Below are 16,750 nucleotides of genomic sequence, written 5' to 3'. Positions count from 1 at the left end.
AAATATAGTGCCCATCTATAAAAAGGGAAATAAGAACAATCCAGGAAACCATAGACCAGTCAACTTAACTTTTATGCCAGGAAAGATAATGGAACAAGTAATTAAGGGATTCATCTGCAAACATCTGGAAGGTAGTAAGATGATAGGTAACAGCCAGCATGGATTTGTAAAGAACAAATCATGTCAAACCAATCTGATCCCTTTCCTTGACAGAATAACAAGTCTTGTGAATAAGAGGGAAGTGGTAAATATGGTATACCGAGACTTTAGTAAAGCATTTGATATGTTCTTATATGATCTTATCAATAAACTAGGAAATACAACCCAGATGGGGTTACTATCAGATGGCTACATAACTGGCTGGATAACTGTTCTCAGAGAGTAGTTATTAATGGTTCACAGTCATGCTAAAAGGGCATATCAATTTAGATAATGGCATAGGGAGTACATTTATTAAGTTTACAGATGATACCAAGTTGGGAGGGGTTGCAAACTGTTTTGGGAGATAAGGTCATAATTCAAAAAGATCTAGACAAACTGGAGAAATGGTCTGAGGTAAATAAGATGAAGTTTAATAAGGACAAATGTAAAGTACTCCACTTAGGAAGGAACAATCCGTTTCACACATACAGAATGGGAAGCAACTCTCTGGGAAGGAGTATGGCAGAAAGGGATCTAGGAGTCATAGTAGACCACAAGCTAAATATGAGTCAACAGTGTGACATGGTTGCAAACAAAGCAAACATGATTCTGGGAGTGTTGTGAGAGAAAAAACACTACAAGTAATTCTTCCACTTTACTCTGATTATGCCTCAGTTGGTGTATTGTGTCCAGTTCTGGGCACCACTTTTCAAGAAAGATTTGGAGGCATTAGAGAGGGTCCAGAGAAGAGTAACAACATTTATTAAAGAACTAGAAATCAGACCTATGAGGGAAGACTGAAATAATTCAGTTTGTTTAGTTTGGAAAAGAGAAGACAGAGGGGACATGATAGCAGTTTTCAAGTACCTAAAAGGGTGTTACAAGGAGGAGGAAGAAAAATTGTTCTCCTTGAGCTCTGATGATAGGACAAGAAGCAATAGTCTTAAGTTGCAGCAAAGGAGGTTTAGATTGGACATTGGGGAAAACTTCCTAACTGTCAGGGTGGTTAAGCTCTGGAATAAATTGCCTAGAGAGGTTGTGGACTCTCCATCATTGGAGATATTTAAGAGCAGGTTAAATAGACATCTATCTGGGTGATCTTGATGGTTCTTGGCCCTGCTGTGAAGGCACGGAACTGGGCTTGATGACCTCTTGAGGTCTCTTCCAGTTCTAATAGTCTATGATTCAATGAATAGTTTGCCTTTGTGCTAATTTAGTCCTTGTGATCCACCAGAATGGGAGTAATGGGTCTTATTACATGGACACACATTCTTTTCACACAAGTTACCAGGCCACCATCATACTGGAAATAATCAGGAATTTGACCTGTCCAAACCACTAAATGAAAACAATTCTCAACTTCAGGCATGTTTGTAATCCCAACCCACATCAGGATTACAATTTCCAAGCCCCATTAGTAGGTCAAGCCAAACATGGGTCTGAACATGCATGGCTACGTCTACACTGGCCCCTAATTCCAGAAAAGTCATGCAAAGCAGGTAAGTCAGAATACGGAAATCCGCGGGGGATTTAAATATCCCCCACAGATTTAAATAAACATGTCCGCCACTTTTTTTCCGGCTTGGGGAAAAGCCGGGAAAAAGCGTCTAGACTGGCGCGATCCTCCGGAATAAAGCCCTTTTCTGGAGGATCTCTTATTCCTACTTTTCCCCAAGCGGGAAAAAAAGCGGCGGACATGTTTATTTAAATCCGCGGGGGATATTTAAATCCCCCGTGGATTTCCCTATTCTGACTTACCTGCTTTGCATGACTTTTCCGGAATTAGGGGCCAGTGTAGACGTAGCCGCATGACTTTACAGACTTGAGACCCTGATATAAATTTGATGGCTTGGACTCAGTAGTAGTAAAATATTTTGACTGCTAGAAACATTTATATAAGAGCTGCTGAGTAAAATTCATCCTTTTGCAGAAATCAAGCACATCATTATGCATTGCTGGAACTTAAGCATGGGCTTTGTATTGACCGACTGCACAGAGGTGAATTTCATCCTATATCTTTCACAATTCACAGCATTAGCAGCAACTGATGTGCTCTCAGAAAGATTCCAGTGAGTCAGTCATTCGGAAATCAGAATGATTAAAGTTTTTTTTTTAAATAGCAAATGTTGTATTCTTGGGAATGTTGGACTGAGCATACTGGAAAAATAAGATCCTGATTCTGCAACACACTAAAGTATATATATTTTTGATTTTAGACACATCCTTCAATCCACCCCTATGCAGCAAAGCATGTACTTAACTTTTAAGTGCTCAACACCAGTTCTCTATTTTTCCACACAACTTGTTTGGTACAAGCAGCTGCAGTGCACATTTTCCCATAGTGCTTGCTAATGTGCCTCCACAATGACCTGCAGGGAACACTTATAAGGGTAAGTAAGCAGTCTCCATGCTCATACAGTGCTTGAACTCTGTGCTGGGATTAGCAACAAAGATGCCAGTTTTGAGGGTGGGTTTTGTGATTTGGCCATCCCTGTGACTGGAGATCATCAACTCATTCATTTCACCAGACATGCTGACTTTGGAATTTCCCCAATGGTGCTGGACCCCCACACTCTGCACCAGGCCCTGCTCCCACCTTGCCTTGCCTCTTTCTGCCTTTTCTCCTCCCACTCCCCACAATATCTCATACATGCTGCAGAACAGCTGATTGCAGTGGGCAGGATTCCCATTTATTAAAAGGGAAGAGGCAGAGTTGATCAGTATGGCTGCCGGTGGTAGGGAGGCACTGGAAGGAACAGGAAGGAGTTGATAGAAGGGCTGCTGGTAAGTGCTAAGCACCCACTTTTATTTTTTCGTGGATACCTCAGCCCCGGAGCACTCAGATAGCCAGCACCTTGCATTTCGTATAGTGCATCAAGGAGGCCCCAGAGAGCAATGAGTTTTGGTAAATACCAATTTGGGATATATATTTGAGCTAATGACATGAAAGGCACTGTGTCTCATTATTTGGGCCATCCAGTGCCCTTTATTTGAGATCAAAGAGATACAGTTTACTACATCAGGTCAATTGTAATGTTACAGCTCAGAACTGCTAAGAATTATTAACAGTACATAGGTTACTCTAGGAAATAATGTTCATACTGTGTGTGGCAACAGTAACACATGAAAGCTCTGCTATTTGTTTTTTGGTATGTTTAGCCTATTATTTATCCAGTCCACATATTTGGTCACTCGGGTATAAACTCCTGGTTTGTTAACTCTGCCGCATCCTTTTCCCCAGCTGATAACTCCATAGAGGTAAGATATTTGATTTTTTTCACAGGAGAGAGGTCCACCGGAATCACCCTGTATTAAAATTAAAGAAAGTTAATCTTAACTTGCTAATCCTGTTACGATTTTTTATGCAATCAGTCAAGGGAAGCCCCAAAAGGTGACCCATTTGAGTGAATGAAAGATTTGGTTTCCCCTACTGTATACAAAAAATTTAGCATAGAAAATATTTTCGTCGTACTAAGCCAGGCATGTCCAAAGTCCGGTCCGCGGGCCAATTGCGGCCCGTGTTCCGGTTTAATACGGCCCCACAGGTAATTTGGCAATATCTATCTTTTATGGCCCCCAACGAATCCATATGTATTGAGATGAATACATTGTAAAATCTCAGTTAATGTCAGTTGGTCTAAATCAGTTATAAATATATTTGACACAACATATATACTTGGTGTTATGTTCCTGTTCATATTTTTTTAACTTAAAAGTTGACGGACAACCTTTATTACCAATAATATGTAAAGTACATTACAATGTTCCTGACATATTTCAGCTTCCTGGATTTTTTTTTTCATCTGGCCTTCAGATATAAAAGGCAGAGTGATTTAACACCTGTTTAGATTTGTCATCCATGTGACGAAATGAAAAGTATGCCGTTTGCAATAAACTTTGCATAAAATAGTTAATTTGCATTTAATTTTAATGGTTCAAAGAATGTCAGGCAAAATGATTGGCCCTCGCGCATGTTCACTTCATCAAATCTGGCCCTCTTTGAAAAAAGTTTGGACACCCCTGTACTAAGCTATGCAACAAGCACCAAGATGGCATGGTGGGGTGTGATAAATAAATGCTGATTTTAAAAAGCAATAAACGTATAATGTCCATTTAGTAAATATCTGTGCTTCTCTGAAAGACAGACCCACCTTTAAAATATAAACCTGAGTTGTAAAAGTTGTGAAGGGTGATACGGATCTTTTCTTGTAACAATTGGAAGAGTACTGTGGGACTGTCAAAAATATACATCAATGTATTATTTTGAAATCCCAGCCTTAAGTCTCCAGTGGTTGATGCCCTTCCCATTGAAAACAACAGAAAATTGTGCTATGAGTGTCAACGGCAGCAGGCTCAGGTAAACAATTTTCAAAATGGCCTCTTCTTCAAACACATTCATGTACACAAATCACATAGACTATGTCTACGCTACCCAGATCAACACTGCCACGGTTAATTTTCTGGGGTTTGATTTAGTGAAGACCTGCTAATTTGAGCTGAGAAGGAACCCCTGTTGGCATTGGTATTCTTACTCTTCACAAAGAGTAAGGGAAGCCAATGGGAGAGTTTGCTCCATCAACCTCCCACTGTGTGGACAGAGATTCAAGATACATCAACTCCTGCTATGTAAGGGCAGGGGACTGGACATGATGATCTCTCAAGGTCCCTTCCAGTTCTAGTGTTCTATGATTCTGTAATTACAGTGTTGGGGGAGGAATGGAGCAGAGAGGGTGTAATTAAAGTAGCTGGAGTTGCATATCTTAAGTTGACCTTCTCCTTTAGTGTGAACATGCCCATGATTATGTTTGAATAAAATTTACAAACCCAGATGTGTGATTTTGAAATTCTACATGGCAATGCCTGCAAATTGTATATGCACTATAATTTTGGTTATCTAAAAATTTGACCCTGAATGAAAATAATTGTAACGCTCAAGGATCTTTGGACCTGAAAACTTTCAATGTGTCAGAAAACAAGGACAATTCATTCCTACTTTGACACTATACTAGTGTGAATTTGGTAAATCATGATATATGCAAGCTTTGCCATCATCTAGTAGCAGCTTTTTTTTGAAGGAAAAGATAAAACTATACACATTTCTATACTTAAGGCTGAAAAGAAAATCTTGAATCTTGTTAGCAGCACTGGTAAAAAACACTTCTTATATAAAAATTGAGTGTTAACTAGTTGTTGCAATAATTAGAAGCTTTTACTGTTTCTACTTAGGCCATATCCACATCTGGTCTGTAAAACAAACAAGGAAAAATGAGAGATTGATTTATTGATAAGGATTTAAATCCATGAATGCAGCATAGCAGCAATATTTGTTGCTCTGAGTGTTCCAAACCTCTGGTAAACAAGTCATCAACTGCTCTCTAAGGGTATGTCTACACTACAGCATTATTTCGAAATAGCTTATTTCGAAATAACGCGTCTAGACACAAAATGCATTTCGAAATAGCATTTTGCTATTTCGAAATAGCGTGTCCACACTGATAGGATGCTGAATCGCATTTAAGGCCGGCCGGAACCGGTTCTGGCAGGGCATCAGGTCAGGAGTTACCCTGTGTGGCTGCTGCCTGAGGCTATCTGAGACTTGTCCCCTCACCCGGACAGCTGGTTCTAAGGTTCCCCTGCTTGCTTTCCTACCTTGCTGAGGGACAACAAAGCATTTTTTTCTCTGCGTGCTCTAGTTGCCCTCACTCAGGACACCACAGAAGTCTGTAGCATAGAGCTGGAGCCGCCCCTGGGCGCTCTGCTGCTTCTCCTGGACGTGTTGCTGCAAGCCTGGCAGCACATTCTGCAGGCAGTAACAGTATCCCTGGTATGCACCACTGGGGGCATGTGCCTCATTCTTCCCTCACATCCTTCCATTTACCCCTCCCTAACGTCTCTTCCTGCTATACAATAAAAGACGTGTTCATTACAACAAAGCCTCTTTATTGAACAAAACTGGGGTGGGGGGAAATGAAACTGAGGTGACACTGAGGAAAGAAGGTGTGAGAGGGGAGGAGGGAGGGTGGGAGAAGGGAGGGGGAAACCTGGGAGGAGGGAGCTAGCTGGGGGATGCAAGGGGAGAAAGGGGGAGAAGAAGCTTAGGGCTCAGGGTTGGGGGTCTCGCCGACCCAACTATCTCCCAGCACCATTGGTGCGGGGGCCTTGGCATCCCTGTGGGTGTGGGGAGGGTGGAGAGGAAGAAGCAGGAGAGGAAGAAGGTGTGGGAGGAGGAGCGGTAGCTGGGGAGGCAGCAGGAGGTAGCAAGCTCTGCCCCAGGGTCGATGACCACCTGGGGGGCACGGACTGTCCTTTGGTGGCCAGGCTGGCAGTCATCTACCTGTAGGCGGTTGCGTTCCTCTGTTTAGTGCGGAGATCATGGACATTGGAGGCATCCCCCCAAACCTGAATTAGGTCCCTGATCTTTGCACTGGACCAGGCAGGCTCCTGAGAGCTGGCAGACTGGTCCTGGGGAGCGGTGGAGGGCTGGCTGGCACTGGCTGCCTGGCTCATGCTGGGGTCACTGGGTCAGGTGCAGTGACTGTTGGCTCTGGGCTGGCAGGCTTGGAGCTGGTACAGGCACTGTGGCCAGAGTCTACCCCTTTAAGAGCTCCAGGAAGCGGGGGAGGGAGAGGAGTTTTCTTGGTTGTGTGCCCAGAGTGGCCATCAGGGCACCCTGGGAAGGGCTGGAGGCCCCCTATTTCGAAATAAGCATCTACACAGTGCTTATTTCAAAATAGCAATGTTGAAATTGGCACTATTCCTCGTGGAATGAGGTTTACCAATTTCAAAATAAGCCCGCCGTTATTTTGATTTAATTTCAAAATAGCGGTTTGGCTGTGTAGACGCTGGTAAAGTTATTTCAAAATAACAGCTGTTATTTCGAAATAACTTTGCTGTATAGACATACCTAAAATAGTGTCCCAAAGGACACTGCTCTATCAAAATGAACCAGTTAAAACAAACTTTGATGATCTATGTATTAATAAACCTTTTAATATTAAAGGTTTGTAATCTGTTTCAGTAACAAGTCTGTAACCTCGTCCAGAACCAAAATTTGAGAACACAAAATATAAGATGCAAACTAGAAGAAAAAATTATAAATATGATTTTTTAGTACTGTAATTTCTCTCACGCACACTCCTATAGTATTACCTGGCAGGCATCTGATTTGCTATCAAAGTAACCAGCACAGAACATGTATTCATCAACTTCATGTCCATAAACTTCTGGGCTTCTGCACTTATTATCTTGAACAATTGGAACCAATGCTTCTTGCAAAATGTTAGAATAGTTGGAGGCATCTTTAAAAAATAAGTCAAAAAATTAATTCCTGTTAGCTGTGGAGTAGATTACCAGGGAAGCACACTGCACCATAAAACACTAAATAGTTCTCAAACTCGATCATATTGTGGTCCTTTTCTGAAGGTAATGTTTACTACAGTGGACCATGCGGTCTTCTAACCTCTCAAACAGGATTCCGTACCTTCCCTCTGGCATTCAGAGTACTTAGCTATGTGACAAATTAATAGCCACATATTTCAAAAGAAGCCTTTGACTTTGGGTGCCTTCATGTTTACATGCACAGCTTGAGAAAGCAGGTGTCTTTTGAAATATTAGGATAGTCTGAGAGAGATGCAATGACAATCAATCACTTTGGTACAATGGCTGTAGCTGCATAGTTATGGTCCCTCACAGTTTGTATCTGTGCTGATCTGCAATCCAACATTGGGTATATGACTTTACATTTATTAGCATTGATTCTCCCATCATCTTCTGCAGCCCCAAATCACTCCTGGCCCATTTACAGTGTAGTTTTATCCTCCTATGCTATGTTTCCGAATGACCATTTTGTGTTCCAGTGCCAATCCCTGAGTTCTCACTGACAGTTTAGAAAGGCAAAAAGGCAGTCCCTGGTATAAAAAAGGCTAAGAAATGCTAATACAGTATCTTTGCTGAGCTTCCACATTTAATGTCCTCTGCAAATACAAACATAGATTGAGTTTATCCATCAAAGAAAGCCATGAAGCTGCTGCCCATAGTGCAGAGATGGACTTGAATTTTTTTTTCAGCTTAATTAGACAAAAATATTACTGGAAATTTACAAATTGTATTGGGGCACAACTAGCCAGAAATATTACAGCTTGAAGACTGACATGCATTTCACAATCACCTCCAGGAAGCAGTTACATAAGCTCAGCACACCATCTATACACCAGTGTTTGAGAACCACTGAAACGTCAGACTTGGGTTATGATCAAATTCTTTTTCCTCACATCACATTTCTCATTCAACTCACTCTCGAGTCTGTGTCCCCATCCAGCAATCTGACATTTGTGTTGCTCAGCAAAGGACATGTTGCTCTCTGGCAAGCAGATTGGATGAACAAACTGGGTCTTGAGAGCACAACGCTGGTTATTCTTTTTGAGCTTAATCAAAACTGTAGGACAAAAAATAAAGCAGTAGTGAAATTAGGGTTGTTTCTTTTTAGTTGGATTGGTAGCATTAGATCTCAGGCATAGGTGTCGACTCCGTGGGTGCTCTGGGGCTGGAGCACCCCCGTGGAAAAATTGGTGAGTGCTCTGCACCTCTGGCAACCAATCTCTACCATCTACTCCCTTCCCCCAGCACCGTCTGCCTGCTAATGGCCCCACTGACCAGTTCCTCCCCTTCTCTCCCAGTGCCTCCTGCCCACCATGAAACAGCTGTTTCACACTGTTCAGAATGCTTCAGGAGGGAGAAGAAGGAGAGAAGAGGCAGAAAAGGGGAGAGAAGAGGCAGAGCAGGTATTTGGGATGAAGGAGGGTGTTGACACCTCCCAGCTAGAAGATAAGTCAATGCCTATGATCTCAGAATAGTGATAGAAATGTAGCCGTGTTAGTCTGGGGTAGTTGAAGCAAAATGCAGGACAATGTAGCACTTTAAAGACTAACAAGAGTTTATTAGATGATGAGCTTTCTGGGCCAGACCCACTTCCTCAGATGGAAGAAAGTAGTCACAACCATATATACCAAAGGATACAATTTAAAAAAAATGAACAAATATGAAAAGGACAAATCACATTGCAGAACAGAAGGGGGATGCGGGGGGGTGGGAAGGGGGAGGAAGGAAGGTAAGTGTCTGTGAATTGCTGATATTAAAAGTAGGGAGAGTGGGATGTTTGTGAGTTAATGGTATTACAGGTGATAATTGGGGAAACTGTCTTGGTAATGGGTGAGAAAGTTCAAAGACTTGTTAAGTCCTTGTTGGTAAGTGTCGAATTTTAACATGAATGACAGTTCAGAGGATTCCCTTTCAAGTGCAGATGTAAAAGGTCTTTGTAGCAGAATGCAGGTGGCTAAGTCATTTAGAGAGTGTCCTTTCTGGTTAAAGTGGCAAGAAACTGTTTTCTCTTTGTGATCTTGTCTGATATCTGTTTTGTGGGCATTAATCCTTTGGCGAAGTGTCTGAGATGTTTGTCCAATGTACATAGCAGACGGACACTTTCGGCACATGATAGCGTAGATTATATTTCTGGATGCGCAGGAATATGTGTTCTTGATCTTATAACTCACTTGGTTAGGTCCAATAATGGTATCAGCAGAATGAATATGTGGACAAAGCTGGCAACGGGGTTTGTTGCAAGGGAAGGTACCAGGGTTGGTATTAGTGTGGTATGTCCTGTGGTGGTTGGTAAGAATCATCTTGAGGTTAGGTGGTTGTCTATAGGAGACTATGGGTCTGTCTCCCAGAGCCTCTTTGAGTATGGTATCCTGTTGTCATTCATGTTAAAATTCGACACTTACCAACAAGGACTTAACAAGTCTTTGAACTTTCTCACCCATTACCAAGACAGTTTCCCCAATTATCACCTGTAATACCATTAACTCACAAACATCCCACTCTCCCTACTTTTAATATCAGCAATTCACAGACACTTACCTTCCTTCCTCCCCCTTCCCACCCCCCCGCATCCCCCTTCTGTTCTGCAATGTGATTTGTCCTTTTCATATTTGTTCATTTTTTTTAAATTGTATCCTTTGGTATATATGGTTGTGACTACTTTCTTCCACTATTTGATCTGAGGAAGTGGGTCTGGCCCACGAAAGCTCATCATCTAATAAACCATCTTGTTAGTCTTTAAAGTGCTACATTGTCCTGCATTTTGCTATGATCTCAGATACAGTTCTAATCTTATCCCAACAACTGCTGATTTCACAGCTAATTGAAGGCTGACAAAGTTTGACTATTCTCCTGCAGAAGAGTTTACTTTTATGTTACAGAGATTTTCCTGAACCTCCTTATGGGGTGGGGAATGGAGGAGTACTGGAACAATTTTTATATTAGGGAGCGTGGATGATAAAAACCATATATTTCGTGTTTCTAATTACTACTTCAAGTCGGGAGGTGTAACAGCCCCCGCAGCACCACTAAATATAGCACTTCTGGGGGGGCGGGGAGTAGATGGATATTAAAGAGAAAAAATGGACTGTTTTTCCTTGGAAAGAAAGGGCCAGGTTTCCAGAGATGCTGAGATGCCCACAACTTCAGCTGAAGTCAGTGCTTAGCACTTTTGTGAATTAGGACATGGGCATGGGCATAATTCCACTCATATCGCTTTTGATTTACACCAACGTGAGCAGAATGAGGTCTCGGATCCACATTAATCTCTCCAGATTCATATATCACACTAGGCAGCTCGGTTCCTGAGTACTGCTGTTAATACCGTATCAAGTACAAAATGGTCACCAGCTTTGAGAGGAAGAACCCATTCCATTCTTGCACTAAGGTGTCCCATGTGCCAGCTTTGTAAAGAACGTCAAACACAAAGGGCTTTTGTAACTGGATTGTTAATGAAGAATCTCCAGGCTCCACACTATTAAATATGAAAATAGGACCTTCCTGTTCTATTGTTAATCTGACTTATACATTTTAATGACTTGCAGTTTAGTTTTTAATTGAATTGATAGGTCTGAAAATAAGCTATTACGCAATTATCTATTTTGTGTACAAAGATGCACAGATTAATAGATTTTAAGTCCAAAAGAGACCATTATCATCCTCTCACTGGCCAGAGAAATTCAACAACTAATTTGTACCTCAAGCCCATAACTGCTGGTTGAGCACAATATTTAGAAAAATATTGGATCTTGATTTAAAGAGTTTAAGAAAGGCAGAATTCACCAACACCTAGGATAATTGTTCCCATGGTTATCTACCCTCCCAGTTAATAATTTGCACTTTATTCCTAGCCTGACATTCTCTAACTTCAGCTTCCAGACACCAGATCTCATTATTCCTTTATCTTCTAGAATTAAGAGCCCTTTAACTATCAGAAATCTTCTTCCAGTGCAGGTGCTTACAGACTATGAACAGACCATCTTGACCTTCTCAGGATAAACTAAATAGATTGAACTTCTTAGTTTTCTCACAGTAACGCATTGTGATGCAAAATATTTTTGCCAAACTGACTGAACTCTACCTGCATGAAATAAAATGGTAAAAAGAAAATTAAAATACTCACCAATATCATATTCAGTTGGGTCGAATACTGAATACTCTGGGTACAAAATGTATTTCTCTATTTCAAATGTTTGTGTTACATCTGTTGTTATATTAAATAAATGCTGACCCAGAACAATTCTAATACTGGACTTCAGTGGACTAAATAAAAGGAAAACACAATTAGTAGGGCCCAGAAGCTATCCTTCTGAAGAAGAAAAAAAAGATGTGTTAGTGTGATTCTACACTGAATAGTAAATGTAAAAAACAGTAATACAAGAGCCTTGTATATAAGGGACCTCTCCAGCTGTCACTAAAGCCCATAGAAGAAAGCCAATGGGAGTTGGATCGGGCTCGTATTCTACATTCAAACTTTGAAGAGCATGGGATAGTAATTCAAGAGGGATCAGTAAGGTCATACTAAATTCACAGTCCGTTTTGATCAATTTCAGTCATAGAATTTTAAAAAGTCAATTTCATAGTTTCATGTGTTTACATGGGGATCCAGACCCAAAAGGGAATCATGGGCAGCGGGGTCACAAGGCTGTTGTGGGGAGGGATTGCCACTCTTTTTTCTGTGCTACTGCTGGCAGGGGCACTGCCTTCAGAGCTGGGCATCTGAAGAGCAGCGTCTGCTACCTGGTTACCCACCTCTAAAGCCAACACCACCACTAGCAGCAACACAGAAGTGAGGGTTGTGGGTTACCATATGTCGGGGTTTACCTAGCAGCCTCCCACCAGGTCAAAGACTCTCAGTCAGCCCTGCCTAGATAGGCGGCTAATAGCAACCCTCACTTCCTCCAGAACTGGGATCCCAGCCAGCAGCTGTGGGATCTGGAGGTGGGTCTGACACAGCTCTGACAGTACGCATATTATATGCTTGGGTTGCATAATGAAGTGTTTTGAGAAACACAGATTCTCTGATGTTGTAAACAATGCTGGCTAAATGTACTGTTGACTTTTGCATGTGCAATTCCAATGGATTTTACACAGTGCCGTGTATTTTAACCTGCAAAGTAAAGGAAATTCCATCCCTGTCCACCCTAGGAATAGCAACTGGACTCTGGTGCATAGTGGGACCCCAGGTCAGGTTGCTTCCAGTGCTACCCCTCCCCTACAATGATGTCAGGGTGGGTGGGGCTTGAGCTCCACATCCCTAGGGCACAGGCCAATGCCTTAACCACCCCACCTCCCTGCCTTCAGGGTGTCCCTTATCCAGCCTTCCTAATGAGGCAACTGATGCTGGGTGTGGGGATGATGGAGGAAATCGGATTTCACAGGCCATGACACATTTTTCATGACTGTGAATTTGGTAGGGCCCTAATTATTAGGAAGTGATTGGAAGCATACTAGCTACTCTGATGTTGAAAGCAATGAAGTTAAAAATCACTATTGCTGTAAACGCCATTGGAATTGCACATGCAAAAGTCAGCAGTAAATTTAGCCAATATTGTATTACTCAAAACACTTCATTATACAACTGAAGCATGCAGTATGCCTACTGTCATGCAATGTGAACAAGTAGTCATCCAGTAGTGTCACATCTACCCTATCCCCATGTTCATAGCCTTTGCCTCCCAGAAATAGATGTATGATGCTTTCTCACCCAGTTCTGAATACTGAACCGGGAGAGAGTCCAGGGTCAGATTGGTAAACTCAAGTATACGGTGAAAACTGCTGTAGTTTAACAGTTACAGTATGTGAGGTGTAAGAAGGAAGATCAGGAAGCATTTTTTAAGAGTAAAAAAGATGCAACAAGATAACGGGATAGTCCAAAGAATAGGGAAGGCAGGGAAAATTATTTTCTTGTTACTCTTTCCCAAAAGGAACCTAATCGGTATGCCCTTCTGTGAATTTTGTGATCCTCAAAGCAAATTGGAGGCTCACCACTTCCTGGACAAATATCTAAAATATATCTTATTGCTTCTAAACTGGCATGCTATGGCTTATATGTATCCAGCTATTTTATACATCCAGAAGAAACAAAAGAGAGGGTTGTCCTTCAAAAATGGAGCTGTACAGGTATCTAATGTCACCTAGCGGAGAACAGCTGAACAAACTGGCCAGTAATCTCAGATGTGCTAACCATCCATAAAGGTGCAGAATATGATAGAGAAACTATTGAAAATCTGCATGTACCAAGCGACCAGCTGGAAGTGGGCGGAAATGTCTTGAATAGCTGCCAAAGTTAGTAGCTATTTCACAACATTTGGAAAACAAATGCATTGTGGCTGAAGACCCACATGCTTCACCACAACATTCAGGATGATATTTTTAGCTGCAGAGGCTATCTGCATATTTATTCTGGTGCAGGGATTTTTGTTACTCCTGGCTTCCTCACTAAGCAAAGGAACACTTTTCTCAATTGATGTGATGAGCTTTACCTTCAAAAACAGTACCCTGCTTGGATGGCAAATGGATGATTCAGAATGAAGGGGGTGCATCTGATATTTAATGTTTTCCGTACTTAATACAATCAGAAATTTCAAAAGGAAATTAGCTACCCAAATTCCAGTCAAATTCAATAACAGTTGGCCATTCATTCCTTTAGGATATTTTCCAAACTCCTCACTATTCTATTTAATGGCATTCAAAGTTGATTTATTATATAAAATAATTGCTTACTCAGCTGTTTTGACCATTTTCAGCTAAACATTAAACATTACAATAGGCATCTAATTTCATCTACAATGTGTTTATTAACATCTAGCCAAAGAACTGAAGAAGGGAAAAATTCATGTGCCCATGCAAAGCTAGTTTTTTGCCCACCCAAGTAAATACTTGTGTGTGCAGGTGCTCATTTTACACATTCTTATACTTCAAATACACCCATCAATTTCAGTAAGACTAATTAAGCAATAAGTAAGGGGTAAGAGTGGGAGAATAGGGACACAAATTATTGGTTAGCTTCAGCACATGAATTACAAGAACCTACTTCTGAAAATCTAGCCTTTTCTATTCATCAGGAATAATAAAAGCATCTTTTGTACTTTTTTAGTATGTTGCCTCTGAAGGCTTCAGAGCCTCTTACAAATACTAGTATATATTATCATTTTTTATGGACGGGAGGATTAAGGTACAGAGAAGATGGATGACTAATCAGTTATCATAAAGGTAGTCTGTGATTTAGCTGCAATATAGCTTGGGCCTTCTGGCATAAGGATCTTGCACAAAAAGGGGGTTTTGTGCAAAAAGGAAACGTCCACACTGCTTATTTTTGTGCAAAAACCGCTTGCACAAAAACAGATTGGAAGAGAATATGCAAATGAAGTGCGAGAAAATGCTAATCTGCACTTCATTTGCATTGCCTCTTCCAGCAAAGCTTGTAGTATAGACAAAGCCCAGGGGTGAGCAATAGGCAGAAGGCAGTTCACCATGGTTAGCCCCAGGCAGGCCACCACAGCTTTATTTACCTGCACCTTCGCAGGTATGGAGGCTAACAGTGCCCATTGACTGCGGATTGCTGTTCCTGGTCAATGGGAACTATGGAAAACAACACAAACCAGAACACTGCTTCCCACAGCTCCTATTGGCAGAGAACGGTGATCCATAGCCAATGGGAGCTGCAAGTGCCTGTACCTACAGAACTGCAGATAAATACAGCAGCGGCAGCCCACCAAAAGCTTACCCTGTCAAACCGCATCTGACCTGCAGGTCAGTTATTGCCCACTGTTGTATTAGACCAACACTGCCTCCCTACAACAGCTCCTAACAACACATTCTGAATATCCTAAACTGTGATTGTGGATATTCAGTTATTTCAGACTGTTCAATTATAGATTAGAATTCTAAAATAAAATGTATTGACTAAAATTCCAGACAAGTGCAATTTTACCTGGAGATTTATTCTCAAAAATTGTTCCTTTATTTAACTTTTCTCCCAGTTTTTACTTTCTGATTTGTTGTCCTGCTTTTCCTTGTATCCAATTTATTTCATCATCATCCTACTGATGTCAAAGAATAAACATTTGCCTACCTGACCATAGTTATGGAGTGTCTGAAGAAAAAATAGCCCTAGGCCTTTTACCTCTAGAACGGGTTGATAGCAACTTTACTATCTCAGTCCTATAAACTTTCTAATTTTGCTATCAGATAAAGATCTAAAAACTCAATTTTTTCAGTCTTTCGAGCAAATGTGGATCTACTGCTCTTTGGATCAGGAACCATCTCTTATTGTACATTAAGTTGCACAAATGGTGCCAAATATGGTTGCTCTCTAGGCATGAGCAGAATATAAATGTTAAATAAATAATAATCCTCGCTGTAAGTGTAGTGGAATACGAAATTGTATTATACTGTTCAGACACAAGGTAGCTTATCTGAGCATATAACAGATAAGTCTTGGTGTACATTAAAGACTTATAAATGAACACATCTGGTGTGTATCTTTCTGACATAAAGTCTCTGTAGCCTGTCCACATCTGATTCAGAGCCTGACCTGCAACTTTCAGTGTAAAAGGTGCTTGTTACATGGTATCAAAAGTAAACTAATGTCAGTGGGAAACAAAGTAGAAGAAAAAGAGCAACAAAGATTGCAAATGGAAGAACAGGATCTCCTCCACATGCCACTCCTCAGTGTCCCAGAGAACTTCAATTTCAACACATCTTCAAAACAGATGCAAGATTTTGCATTGCCGCCAACTCCAAAAGGAAACGAGATATTCAGGTGTACTCTTTAATTTATGCTATGAAGAAGCAGACACAGCATATCTTTATGTCCTTTGAGTTTACTCAAGACAATCACAGAGATGACTATGAAAGAGTTCTGGCTATGTTTGATGCATACTTTATACCTAAGAGAAATGTGATTTATGAATGGGCAATGATTGCACCGAAAAAAATTGACTTAAATTCTAACCAAGTGCAATTTTATTTGGAGATTTAAAGACTAAGAGAAAATGTGAAATGTTTTATAAGAATTCTCTGTATTGGCCGAAACCTGTGATTTTGGAATTGCAAAACACAAAAATATCACAGACAGGCTGGTTAGCAGATAAAAAAAACTTTCAGAGCAGCTACAATTAAAAACAACGTGACCCTAAGTATGGCTAATCAGATAGAAAAACAAACAGAACTAGTAAAGCAGCAAAACAAAAAAAGGCTGGAAACCTGAAACTAGCTTAGAAGTACTAAA

At 41.0% G+C, this 16,750-nt stretch overlaps 1 protein-coding gene across 1 annotated transcript in view; it reads right to left on the bottom strand.

Annotated features, from left to right (window-relative positions):
- Nucleotides 1-3,099: 3,099 nt before the first annotated feature.
- Nucleotides 3,100-16,750, bottom strand: part of HGFAC (HGF activator) — a 71,515-nt gene continuing 57,864 nt past the window's right edge. Inside the window, exons 11-14 of the mRNA XM_075930824.2 lie at nt 11,639-11,778; nt 8,435-8,575; nt 7,291-7,439; nt 3,100-3,447 (exon numbers count right to left, since the gene is read on the bottom strand). Of these exons, the coding sequence (XP_075786939.1) occupies nt 3,277-3,447; nt 7,291-7,439; nt 8,435-8,575; nt 11,639-11,778 (601 nt within the window). The 3' untranslated portion in view covers nt 3,100-3,276. The remainder of the gene's footprint in view (nt 3,448-7,290; nt 7,440-8,434; nt 8,576-11,638; nt 11,779-16,750) is intronic.

This window comes from Pelodiscus sinensis, chromosome 4 (assembly GCF_052426305.1).
Source record: "Pelodiscus sinensis isolate ZL-2025 chromosome 4, ASM5242630v1, whole genome shotgun sequence".
In the NCBI taxonomy this organism is placed as follows: Eukaryota; Metazoa; Chordata; order Testudines; family Trionychidae; genus Pelodiscus; species Pelodiscus sinensis.
Note: the sequence above shows the minus strand (reverse complement) of the source record. Positions and strands in the feature narration are given on the sequence as shown.